At 41.7% G+C, this 13,658-nt stretch overlaps 1 protein-coding gene across 1 annotated transcript in view; it reads left to right on the top strand.

Annotated features, from left to right (window-relative positions):
- The window catches only part of GNAQ (G protein subunit alpha q), a 320,250-nt gene that overhangs the window by 301,980 nt on the left and 4,612 nt on the right, over window positions 1-13,658 (top strand). Inside the window, exon 6 of the mRNA XM_032164343.2 lies at window positions 6,578-6,731. Within this exon, the coding sequence (XP_032020234.1) occupies window positions 6,578-6,731 (154 nt within the window). The remainder of the gene's footprint in view (window positions 1-6,577; window positions 6,732-13,658) is intronic.

The raw sequence follows: 13,658 nt of genomic DNA, 5'->3' as shown, positions 1-13,658 counted from the left end.
TAATAATGACCTTTAGTAAAGTAATCTATAAGGTGTTCTTTAGTGAGTTATGTCTTAGAAGAAATAGTGAAGCTGTTATAGCAATTAAAAGTGAAGAGTATAGGTTTGGAATGTCTTATTTAAAAAAGAGAGTGAAGAGTGTTATTTAAAACAGTCTTCTATGAATTCTGGAGCATAAAATTCCTATATTCTGACAGTCTTTATCAATTTCATAAGCAGAAGTGATGCCAATAAAAATGGTACCAGGTATCAGCGTGTTTCGTCATGTACAGTGTATGGAATGAGGCCCTGTAAGCTACTTGGTATAAAAATTTAGAGTGTAGATGTACCCAGCAGATGTTGTCTTAACCTGAAACTCTGAAGATCTGTGTTAAAAATATCATAAAGCAACATAAACTGTGTGTTTTCCCCTTTTACTGAGCAGTCGACTTTATAGACATGCTCGTGTATTCATTCTGTGTCTGTATATCTGGACTTCACTCATTTAAGTAAAGGGCATGATGGCTCTAGCCTTTTTTAGCAGAAAGCTTAGGGGACACAGAATCCCAGAATTGGGAACACAGAAATCATCATCACAGAATCACAGTCACCTCACTGGCTGCTGGCTTCAATTAGTGAGTCTGTAGATCACTCAGTGTCACTCAACACCCTGTGTGTCTCCCTGAGACTCAAGAGCATCTGCACCCTGCAAAGCTTTATCACAGTTTCTCTGGGGTCCATCCTACCTCAGGTCAGCTGAGAACAGCTCCTAGATGACTGTCAGGCCCTCAGTGATGATTGTTATGAATGCCCTCATGACATTCTGCATGCTTATTTCTTAACTGTCTTTGTTTTGCATTTAAGGATGCATTTTAGACTTTATGGGAAATGTAATTCAATGTGGTTTATCAATGTATTGATGGGAGAAAAAAATACCACCCGGGAGAGACAGGTGGATAACTTGTATCAGGTAAAAGAATTGAGGATCTTAGTCTAAATTTGTCTTTGCTAAGAAAAGAAGTGCATTTTATGAGAATATGTTCTTATTGGCAAGATAATGAGAAGTTGCAAAAGTTATTAAAATGGATACTCAAATCTCTAGTTTAATGCTGACTTTTGACATAGGGAAGCACCAATTTGGTGGAGAGGGATAAGGAAAGCCAGCCTGCTGAGTAAATGTTGACTTCGATGACAGCAGGTATGCAAAGTGTAGGCACGAAATATTATCCCTTTAGGCCCTTTGGTAATTGTTATGCGGAGATTTGTGCCAGACAGTAGCCTGAAGAAAGCTAGCTTCCAGCTGGGGTCTTGGGCCATGTCCACTGGATCCAACCTTTTCCTTAATCAGAGGGATGTTTGCTCTCTTTTCCTCCTTGCAAGCTCTGATTCATCTATAAAGATTCAGTTTGAAACTACCTTTCCTTTTAAACCTTCCCTGATCCACTGCACAGTCAAACCTTTCCTTCCTGTGTCACTCCAGTCTCCCCTACTTATCACTGCTTTGGCCCCACCATGTGGGCCTATGATGATGCATTGCATGCTTGTCTTCTTCAGTCTTCCAGGACAAGGGCTGTGTCTGCAGCATGCTTATGCCCAGCATCTCAGAAGTTCTCATATGTGTCCACTGAACCGTTGGCAAACTAGGGATAGGACATCCTGTGCTGGGGATGGGAGGAAGGAGCAAGTCCAATGGGGCTCGGGAAAGAACTGCTTGGGGAAGTTGGGTTGACCTGGATATTGAAGGATAAGAAGTGGGGACAGCATTGTGGGCCACAAGTCAGGAACATGCAGTCATGTGGCAGTGGTGACATGGAATCTGATTATCAGGAAAAAAGACCATTTGTATAGGGGCTCAGATTAAAGACAGTGCCAAGCTGTGAATGCCAGGCCAGAACTTGTAGCTTCACCCTGTAGGCAGCCTTAGTCAATTACGTGTTAACAGGGAAATGCATTAAAAGGCAATGTGTTCAGGATATCTGAGATCTTGAGAATTGATTTGAGATGTTAAATAAATATTAGAGGTATAAGACCCTTTGCTGATGGCTCAAAGAGGGCTTTCACAGATGACTGGTCAGGGTAGAACACTCAGGGGTCACACCATCCTGCTTGCAATTACAAAGCAGGGAGCAGGTACCCTATCCTTCTTCCTCAGGGCCAAGGATTGGAGTGAATGTTTCCCAGTTTACTGCTCTACCCTTTGGCTGGTTCCAGCCCATAGAAGGAATGACTTACCTATCAGTGTGGTCTAGGCGAGTCTGACATTTCCATGGCCTCATGTACCTGAAGCAGAGACCAACCAGGACACACACCATGGTCACTCGCTTACAGCCTGTCCTCAGCCTTTGTGGCTTCTTTGGTCCTCCCTTCTCTGTGGAAGTGGAGCCCAGGCAGGACCTACTTCTGGCAGCCCACCCTGGCCCTGCTCTCCCTGATCCAGCTCTCTCAACTGCACCAAAGCCACCCTTCATTGGGAGGGACAGTTGTTTCCAGCTCAAGAGAAGTGGTGGGTGTGGACAACTGGCAGTTGGAAGCCTCCTAGAGCCTCACAGAGTCTAGGCTCAACCTGTTAACAAGGAGCCCTGTGTTTGGGATAGTAAAACCTTTACTAGTATCCTGCCAGGTGCAGTGGCTCACGCCTGTAATCCCAGCACTTTGGGAGGCCAAGGCAGGCGGATCACTTGAGGTCAGGAGTTCATTACCAGCCTGGCCAACATGGTGAAACCTTGTCTCTACTAAAAATACAAAAATTAGCCAGGTGTGGTGGTGGACACCTGTAGTCCCAGCCACTAGGGAGGCTGAGGCAGGAGAATCGCTTGAACTCAGGAAGCGGAGGTTGCAGTGAGCTGAGATCACACAGCTGCACTCCAGCCTGGGCAACAGAGTGAGACACCATCTCGGTGGGGGTGGGCGGGGAGGGGGACCTTTACTAGTATCCTCTTTGTACATTTCCCAACTGGTCAAAACCCCAAGAAAAAGAGGGCATGATTAACACCACCCCCCAGACTGCCTTTAAACCTGTCTTCAGAGTATAAACAAAACCTGCTTGTTTTATATCATGGGTCATACACGTGGCTCATACATTGATCCCTCTTGAAACGTCATGCCCTGGCAGATTACTGCAAAGCAGGTGCCACAAAGTCTCCTGGGACGTGCTGTTCCCTCATAGATTTCAATTTTTACTGAGCAAAGTGGATTATGCCTCACACTCTGCACGTTCCACTACCTTATGAGTCATTGTGAAAATCTCATTTAGTACATTTAGGATTTAGTCCGGGGCTTGATAACAGAGCAAGTCGGTTTGTAACTGTTCTTCCATAAAGGAAAAATAAAGGCATAAGAAATTTTTACTATGGAGTGGAAAACATCATACAGCATAGCATAAAGAATCCTAATTCGGGGGAAAAAAAAGAAGTCTGCACAGAATCAGACGCTCAGCTGTATGTTTTGACTTGCACTTCTTATCATGAAAATGGGATAGAGCGTCACCTCCCTTGTCCTGGGCTTGTCAAGCTTTCTGTACCTTCCAGCTCAGTGTAGTCTTGTTAGAAATGCAGACCCTCGGGCTCCACCCCATGCTGAAGCAGAAGCCTTGTTTTAAGAAGACCCCATGTGATTCATAGCGACACTAACAGTGCTTCACAAAGTTGAGTGTGCATTCAGATCACCTGGAGGGCTTGTAAGAAGCGGATTCCTGGAGTGTCCCCTCAGAGATTCAATTTGGCAGGCCTGGTTGAAAGTTGATCTCATCTGCCAGTCATCTGCCCATTTTAGCTTTCCCCTGAGCTAGAAGCACAGGCTTCAGTCCCCATGGCACCTGGTGAATGGAGGTATGTCCTTGAGCAGCCCCAGACTGCAGGCATGGGTGAGCTTCAGCAGGACTTGCCTCCAGAGCAGCCCCAGTGCAGCAGTACTGGGTGCAGATGGGCAGCACCCTGGGCAAGTTGTCTCTGGAACACAATGCTGGGCCCAGTCGCGCTCCAGTCCAGTCTGGAAATTGTTAATCAGAGAGACATGGTACACCTTCTGTATCAATGCAAAGTCAGGCTCACCCTCCCTGTCTCTGCACATAGTCTAGTCACTTCCTCTTGAAAGTCTCCAGCCAGAAACGGCTTTACCAGGACCCCTTACCTTGGAGCCCATCACGCCCCTTCTCAAAAATGCTAAATATATAATAAGGCTTTCTAATGGAGACTTGCTGGGTTGATGCCCAGGTGAACATACCTTTAGACGGGGCTCCTCTGAAGACCACAGCATGACTTTCTAGAATTTCTCTAGTTATAAGTACAGGGGTTTAAAAAAAAAAACACCACTCTCCCATCAGGGATGTCACTATCTAATTAGCTTTCTTTAAAATTTTTTTTTAAATTATTTCAGTTCTTATTAAAGCCTTTGTCTTCAGTCCTGAAACACTCAGCCTATAAAATCTCAAGCTACAAGATATCATTTCTCAGTGTTATTTCCAGGGCTTAAAATCTTATCACTGGCTATGAGAACTAGTAAAAGGCCCATAGACAGTAGAGATATGTTTAAAGTCTGTGCTGTCATTTATATAAAAGAGAAATGTATGCAGTGAGATAAACACTGTCTTTTGAGCCATGAAGTTATCTTTCATTATATCAGCCCGCATATTTTATTTTAATTATCTATGCAATTGTTGGCACAAAATTAACAGGTTGAAGAGATTGGGGACAATGGACTTTGGCTGATTTGGCAAAGATCTGCTTTGGAAAAGTGTACCTTATGACTTGATTTGAATTGGCACACTTTACAGAAGAAAAGAAGAAGACATATTCAAGATCCAGATTATTATACTTGGTAAAAAGCGGAGTTCCCTGGAGGTTTCCAGAACACCAGTCAAGGGTTATGCAGAGGAGCAATACATGGCCTTTGTAACTCTTCACTGTGAAATTCCGGGAGCATCCTACTGCAGGACAGCAAAAGCTGAGCAGAAGGTGTTCATAGCCAGTCTATTCCATCATTCTCATTCACTTCCTTGTATAAGTTTGGAGGGAGGATATATCCAGGTTTACCAACTGGAAGTATTTTGTATAATAAAAACCAGAAAAATACAGTCCCCACTAGTTGAAAAAACAGAAGGTTCTTTTGACTGATGTTCCTGACAAATCTAAAGGCATGACCAAGCTTAGCCCTGGTTGGAGCAAGAGGTTAAAAACCAGGTGAGCAGGACCCAATTTGTTTTTCACTCACTTTTCAAGATGGCTGCTAAAAGCTCCATGATTCCTCTTCCACACTCTGCATGAAAGCAAGGTTCTGTTCCAGAGTTCCCAGCAAAAGTCCTCAAGTTAATTGGCCTAGTTGAGATGCTTGGCTAAACTGATTACCATAAATGAGGGAAGGGAAGCTCCAAGTGATTTGGGCCTGGATCAGAGCCCAGCCCCAAGCCAGCTCACATGGTAGGAAACTAGGATGTTCTGGTGTAAGCCACCAAACCACCCCGTAGCAGCAGAGGTGGGCACAATCGCAGGCAGCCCTTTCCATTGCCACAAACCCAGTCATAACATGGAGAACTAAGAAGGGAGGTTGGAAAGTGTGTGCAGGATGAAGCTTGCCCATACATCCTGGCTTTTATCTCGTCATGGGAAGGAGAATTCCCAAATCTGCTGCCTTCTTCTATAACCCAAGTGTAGGAATGATTTAGAGAGGTGAGTCTATGGGAGAAAGAATGGTAAGGAGAGACTAAAGAAGCTCTGAGGCCCTCTAGCTTTTGGCTGATAAGTTTTTTTTTTTCTCAGAGGAATGATTTAACTCAGGAACAGCCTCAAATAGCATCTTCATTTATAGTAGCAAGCTGACTAATTTTCTTGAGAATCCATTTAGGGTTTCTGTTACCAAGGTAGGCTTGAAAGTGTAGCTTCAGGTGAGAACACTTACTCACAGATGCTGAAAGTGAGAAATATTACATTTTTATCTCCACATAATTACTATGTGTATCTCCACAATTCTATATTAATAGTATAGTGTGAAACATAGGGAGAAAGCATGCGCTCATGAACAGGAAATGTATGATCTTACAACATTTTCCATGTGTTTATAAAGGTTAAGGGTGTGTGTGTGTGTGTGTGTGTGTGTGTGTGTGTGTAGAGTAATAACTCTAGAAAACATCTAGAAATATAGATATGCTTTTGACAAAGCAGTAACTGTTTTGATTGCTTAGAGTTAATTGTGAGGCCCTAAGTAAATATAGCTTAAGAAATACAAAATGAAGCCATATCTAGTCCTTAGTTCAGATCTCAAGTGTTTAGTCATTAATGAATGATTTTTGGTGGGAATTTATGACAGTGTTCCAGATTCACAACATGATTCTCTAGGATAATTATTTTCTCTTTCAACTGTAAGAGCTATTTTAGCTGATTTTTATCATTACTCCCTTCTGCTTGTCAGCCTGAGAGTTTGCATAATGAAAACAGCCAATGTGTGTCATGAATCATTTGCATATAAATCCTGACAAATCCAACACAGGGCTACAAAAACTGGTTGTATACAAAAGATGGGTTGGACTTATAAAATAAACACAATTCACAAATTAAGTAATCATGTAATTCACTCCTTGTTTTTTCTGATTTTTTTTTTTTTTCAGAACCGAATGGAGGAAAGCAAGGCTCTCTTTAGAACAATTATCACATATCCCTGGTTCCAGAACTCCTCGGTTATTCTGTTCTTAAACAAGAAAGATCTTCTAGAGGAGAAAATCATGTATTCCCATCTAGTCGACTACTTCCCAGAATATGATGGTAAGTCAGCACTCATACAACAGCTCAGTAGCTGTGAATATGTTTTGTCCCCAAACCCCAGTGTGGGAGTTAACGCACCACAGCGCACCATTGCTGCCCTTGCCCTGTGCAGCCTGCGTGTTGAAACTGATAACAGTAGGAATTGTTGTTTGCCCTGTCTTTTAGTGACACAAAACATTTCATTCCTTAACAATGCTAAAAGTCACAGAAAAAGAAACTCATGGCCGGGCGCAGTGGCGAGCGCCTGTAATCCCAGCACTTTGGGAGGCCGAGGTGGGCGGATCACAAGGTCAAGCGATCGAGACCATCCTGGTCAACATGGTGAAACCCCGTTTCTACTAAAAATACAAAAATTAGCTGGGCGTGGTGGTGGGCACCTGTAGTCCCAGCTGCTCGGGAGGCTGAGGCAGGAGAATTGCTTGAACCTAGGAGGCGGAGGTTGCAGTGAGCCGAGATCGCGCCACTGCACTCCAGCCTGACAACAGAGCAAGACTCTGTCTCAAAAAAAACAAAGAAAAGAAACTCATCTGCTTTGAAATAGCAGATCAGAAAAAGGAACAATCCAGTAGTTTTGACGAATTGTGTATTAACCCTTATAGTCCCCTCTGTCTCTCCCTTTCACTTGGTGACAGTCCACCTCTGCCTCTCCTCTCTCTGGGGAGAGAACACAATTTTGAAGTCAAGAGCCCACCACTGAAATCAGTCTACCAAGGTTGAGATCCCAATTCTGACACTTCCTATTTGTAGAACTACCATCAAGTCACTTGATTTTTCTGGGCCTTAGGACCAAACTCATAGGATTGTTTTGTGCACTGTAGTACATAACATATGTGTACATTTAGCATGATGCCTGACATGTAGGACACTTACTGAATACTCAGGAAATACTTCCTTTTTTGAAACTTCATAGCCCAATGAAGTCCCACCACCGTTAGTAATAGTAACCCAGTTTTAAGCTCTTTGTGCAGCACTTAGAATCTGTAGCATCCACTTCACTACTCCTATGGCTTTGCATTATTTGCTTTGTTCTTAGAAAAGGATCTTACCCTCCCCAACTAGACTGTGAAATCCTGGACAACTGGACACCCAACCCATTCTGAGAAACACTTGAACACTTGGTGATTGGTAACAAAATGCATCCACATGTAGCCACTCTGTAAAACAAGTGAGAGTCACGACTACTGCCCTATAAGAGTCGATGTGGCCAGGCGTGGTGATTCACACCTGTAATCCCAGCACTTTGGGAGACTGAGGTGAGAGGATCGCTTGAGCACAGGAGTTCAAGCCCAGCCTGGGCAATGTAACGAGACCTCTCTCTACAAAAAATGAGGCAGGAGGTGGGAGGCAAGAGGTCAAGGCTGCAATGAGCCATGATCCTGCCACTGTACTCCTGCCTGGGTGATGGGAGACCCTGTCTCAAAAAAAAAAAAAAAAGTTTATTTGGCAAGATAATCACATCTCTCCCTTATGGCCCACCACCTGGTTTTATGAATAAAGTTTTATTGAGACATAGCCACACCCATTCACACCCATTCATTATACACTGTCTATGGCTGCTTTCACACCATAACAGAATTGGGTAATTGTGACAGAGATAGAATAGTTTGCAAAGCCTAAATTACTCTGTGGCCCTTTACAGAGAAAGTTTGCCAAGCCGTGGTCTAGATAGTTAAGAGCACAAGCTCTGAAAAGTTCTCCTTTGCCACTCACTGTCTGTGTTGCCTCAAGACAAATTTATTTAGCTACTCAGTTTATCCCTGGGCAAAAAAGAATTGAATGGAGTCATATGTAGATCACATAGCAGAAACCCAAAAGTATCTACCATAGAGGTGATGTAACAACAAGAGAAGAGACTGTTTTTAAAATTACATTGTCAACATATGATATCCAGGATGGATATCATTCCACAGTGTTTTTGTACTTCTAAAAGCTCCCTCAGAAAAGTAATTACTTTAAAAACCAAGATTAAATTTAGCTTCATAGCTTTCTATGATGATACAAACACATCAGGGATGGAGGTTTAGTCATCTTTTCATCCCACATGGAATGTGGTACAGTCCTGGCTCGTGAAAGGGAAATGTTACATGTTACATGAATGGAAGTTCCCTTCTCAAATACATGTAAGGTCCTGAAGGTTGGCGAATTGAAAATATAAACATGTGGGGATGTTACCAGATGTTAGAAATGGTAACTTTTGTTAGCAGTGTGTTCATATCCTCTCTTCAAGTACATTTTCCTTTGTGCTTTGATGTTCTTTGAAAAACACTTTCTCAGTCTAAACAGTGTTTTCTCTTTCACTCCTTTGAATTTGCACTAGCCCAGAAACAAATCATCAATGCCTGAGACTGCATTTCTCAGTGTTGCTCAGAAAACTATGGAAGGAAGTGACTGTGTGGGTAGTTAATTTGCTTTCCCACCTCAACAAGATTCAAACACGTCTACCTGAATACAGTAGGCATGAAGCATCTGGCTTAGATCTAAACACACTTGCCTGCCTCACACACACACACACACACACACACAAGATTCTTAATCTTTCTTGGAACTTGGTAAGAATCAGCGTGTGAGAAATTGCCACGCTATACACAACACCCCGTCTTATGGGCTGGCATGTTTTCATGATGTGCTTGCATAAGGGAGGATGCAGAACCAGATAGAGCATGGTGCCCACGGGGCTGAACCCTTCTGAGGGGTTCATTCAAACTTCTCAGATGCAGCAGACCTAGCCACACTTCACAATTGCTGATTTTTCCGCAATAAAAGACTTACTTATTCTGTGATCAGTGTTTGCAGTGCTGTTTTTTTTTTATCTCTGCACCATCTTCCTAATCTCTTCACATACCTCCTTTCTCCAATAATTTCCCCAGATTCCCCACCACTACAAGCATTTTCCGTCCAACATATGCCCATTGTGAATATTCTGAAATCTGAAGTGTTTTTTTTTTGTTTGTTTTTTTTTTTACTGTTACCTTACCCCAGTATACATATGATGCACAGAGGAAACTTGGCCACAGAAAAAGAAAAAAGACATTGATTTTGTTATTACAAAGCCAGTGCAGCAGTCATTACATGAAACTCCAAGCCCTTGTAAGATGAGCAAAGACTGAAAAAATTGAGGCCCACTCTGCAGTGATGTTTTTGTAATAAGCACGTTTATAGTATTATAAATTTCACACTTCCACATTTCTGTACTTACAAGGTCTTAATCATAATGAATGCCATTTCTGTATTTCTCTTCAAGAAAGGAAATTACCATTTCCACAATGGACTTGAATTGCAAGATTGTTCATAGAGACTGTGGAATTCTGCTCCTGCTGTGATGGCTGTAATGATTTCTTTGTAGTGTATGTTTATTCAGATAACAATTTATGCTTAAAAACATAACACCTTTCAAGTGCACTTCAGTGAACTTGGATCTAAGTCTTATATTCTGTAGAGTAAATAAAAAAGAAAAAAAAAGATATAGTCCCTTCCTTCCCAAATAGAGTGTACAAAATCATACAGAAGTTCATTCATAAGCCAGAAATATAATGTTCTTTTTATAAAATGAGAGACTTCTCCAGCTCTGGTAATCTGTTACTTTCTGGTTTTGAATAGTTTTTATTACTTCTCTGGAGTTAATAAATTAATAGTACATTGAAAAAGATGGAACATTAATTATATATATATTTGCTTGTATATATATTTTACATACTGTTTTTAATTGTACTTTTTATCTATTAAATATGAAGCCAGCCATCTTAGTCATTAAAAAAAATTGAATTCTGGGCACCTACATCAAAAATTCAACATTACTTTTTTAAATTGTACAAATGAGGATAGTCTGTTTGTTTTTATAATTCTTTCCTCCCATCTTCTGGCATTATCAGATATAAGTTTATTGGAGTAATCTCCAATTTATAAAAAGGTTGGTTTGAGAATAAGTCAAGTCAGCTGTCTGAAGCTCAGGGTGCATTTTGTTAGAAATGGTGGTCAAGCCCTCAACAGAGTTCTCCAAGATCTCTTTATCCCTGCTAGTAGGTAACAAGAATATTGATGGGCCGGGCGCGGTGGCTCACGCTTGTAATCCCAGCACTTTGGGAGGCCGAGGCAGGCGGATCACGAGGTCAGGAGATCGAGACCACGGTGAAACCCCGTCTCTACTAAAAATACAAAAAAATTAGCCGGGCCTGGTGGCGGGCGCCTGTAGTCCCAGCTACTCGGAGAGGCTGAGGCAGGAGAATGGCGTGAACCAGGGAGGCGGAGCTTGCAGTGAGCCAAGATCGCGCCACTGCACTCCAGCCTGGGTGACAGAGTGAGACTCCGTCTCAAAAAAAAAAAGAATATTGATGATAGAAAAAAACCCGCTGGGTACAGTGGCTCACGCCTGTTATCTCAGCACTTTGGGAGGCCAAGGTGGGTGGATCCCTTGAGTCGAGTCCAGGAGTTCAAGACCAGCCTGGTCAACATGGCAAAACCCTGTCTCTTCTAAAAATACAAAAATTATCTGGGTGTGGTGGTGCACGTCTGTAGTCCCAGCTACCCACAAGGCTGAGGCAGGAGATTCGCTTGAACCCAGGAGGTGGAGGTTGCAGTGAGCCAAGATCATGCCACTGCACTCCAGCCTGGGCAACACAGTGAGACTCTGTCTCAAGGAAAAAAAAAAGTTTCTTACTGCTTGGTATAGAACTAACTTGAAAAAATAGGAGGAAATGCATATATAAAGCGACACAAAGACAAATATATGATAGGTATCCAATACTTGAAAGGTGATGGTGTTTTGATGTTATTTACAGTAAGTTTTGAATTAATATATCTATCAGTACCTATTAAATACACTTTTAAAACAGCTGTATTGAGATTATCATGTAATTCACTTATTTAAAGTGTACAATTCAGTGGGTTTTGATATATTACATTTTTTAATTATAAAATTTGCCATTTTAACATTTTTAAGTGCACAATTCACAAAAGGCATTAATTACACTCACAATACTGTGCAGCCATCACCAGTATTTTCAAAATATTTGCACCACCCCAGTTAAGCAACGACACCCCATTTCCTTCCTCCCCCTAACCCTTGGAAACCTCTAATCTACTTTCTGTCTTTATGAATTTACTGATTCTAAGTACCTCATACGTGTGCAAGCATACAATATTTGTTATTTTATCTTGGGTTTATTATAATGTTCTCACAGTTCATGCATATTACAGCATCTATCAGAGCTTTACTCTTTTTTATGGCTGAATAATATTCTTTTTGTTTCTGATATTCTAATACTCTGTTTGGTTTGGTTTTGTTTCTCCATTTATCTGTTGATGGACACTTGGATTGCTTTCGCCTTTTGGCTGTTAACAATGCTGCTGTTAAAATTGATGTACATTGCTTCTCGCCCTTTTGGCTAAAATCAAGTGTCTATCAGAGCCCCCGCTTTCAGTTCCTTTAGATATATACATTGGAGTAGACTAGCAGAGTTGGTCATTTGGTTATTCTATGTTTAGCTTTTTGAGGAACCACCAAACTGTTTTCACAGCAGCTGCACCTTTGTACATTCCCACCAACAGTGCACAAGAGTACAAATCTCTCCACTTTCTCCCCAACCCTTGTTATTTCACACTTTTTTATAGCCATTCTAGTAGATGTGGCGAGGTCTCTCATTGTGGTTTTGATATGCATTTTTCTAAATGATTACCATTATTGAGCATCTTTTCCTGTGCTTATTGACCATTTGTATATCTTCTTTAGAGAAATGTCTGTTCAAGTCTTTTGCCTATTTTTTAATTGGGTTTTTTGTTATTGAATTGTAGGAGCTCTTTATATATTCTGGATACTAAACCCTTATCAGATGACATGATTTGTAAATATTTTCTCCCATTCTATAGATTGGCTTTTCACTTTCTTGATAATGGCCTTGGCCAGGTGTGGTGGCACATGCTTATAATCCCAGCACTTTGAGAGTCTGAGGTAGGAGGATTGCTTGAGGCCAGAAGTTCAAGACAACATAGTGAGACCCCCATCTTTACAAAAAATTTAAAAATTAGCCAGGCTTGGTGGCACCTATAGTTCCAGCTATTCAGGAGGCTGAGGCAAGAGGATCACTTGAACCCAGAAGGCTGAGGCTGCAGTGAGCCATGATCATTCCACTACACTGTAGCCTGGGTAGCAGAGCAAGACCCTGTCTCAAAAAAAAAAAAAAATAGTCTTTGGATACATAAAGTTTTTAATTTTGATGAAGTCCAATTTATTTTTTCTTTTGTGAAAAATATGACCTGTGCTATGGTGTCATATCTAAGAATCCATTGCAAAATTATGTTTTTAGTTTATCTTGCTAGATATGTCACAATCCTTTTTCAAAGCATCTAGGACAATTCTCGGTACATAAGAGACTCCTTCTTAAATCAATGTAAGAAAATACAGGCTGGGCGCAGTGGCTCACACCTGTAATCCTAGCACTTTGGGAGGCCAAGGCGGGTGGATCACCTGAGATTAGGAGTTTGAGAACAGCCTGGCCAACATGGCAAAACCTTGTCTCTACTAAAAATACAAAAATTAGCCAAGGATGTTGGCAGGCACCTGTAATCCCAGCTGCTCAGGAGGCTGAGGCAAGAGAATCGCTTGAACCTGGGAGGCAGAGGTTGCAGTGAGCTGAGATCTTATCACTGCACTCCTGCCTGGGCAACAGAGTGAGACTCCATCTCCAAAAAAAAAAAAGAAAAAGAAAATATAAACCAATTGTTTTATCATCACACATGAACTGAATGCTACACAAATGTACTGTGCTCAGAAATAACCAGAAATCTATGGAAGTGAGACTACAGAGGCCCATTGTAGATAGACCTGACCTTACAAACAGGTGTTCTATTCTAAGAGAGATGTCAGTCTGGAAGATGTAAAATGATCCATAATGTTGGGTCGTTTGGAGGACAGATTGACAGGAGAGCCCAAGG

Source organism: Hylobates moloch, unplaced genomic scaffold, assembly GCF_009828535.3.
Source record: "Hylobates moloch isolate HMO894 unplaced genomic scaffold, HMol_V3 SCAFFOLD_10, whole genome shotgun sequence".
Classification (NCBI taxonomy): domain Eukaryota; kingdom Metazoa; phylum Chordata; class Mammalia; order Primates; family Hylobatidae; genus Hylobates; species Hylobates moloch.
This window is presented reverse-complemented; position numbering and strand designations above follow the sequence as displayed.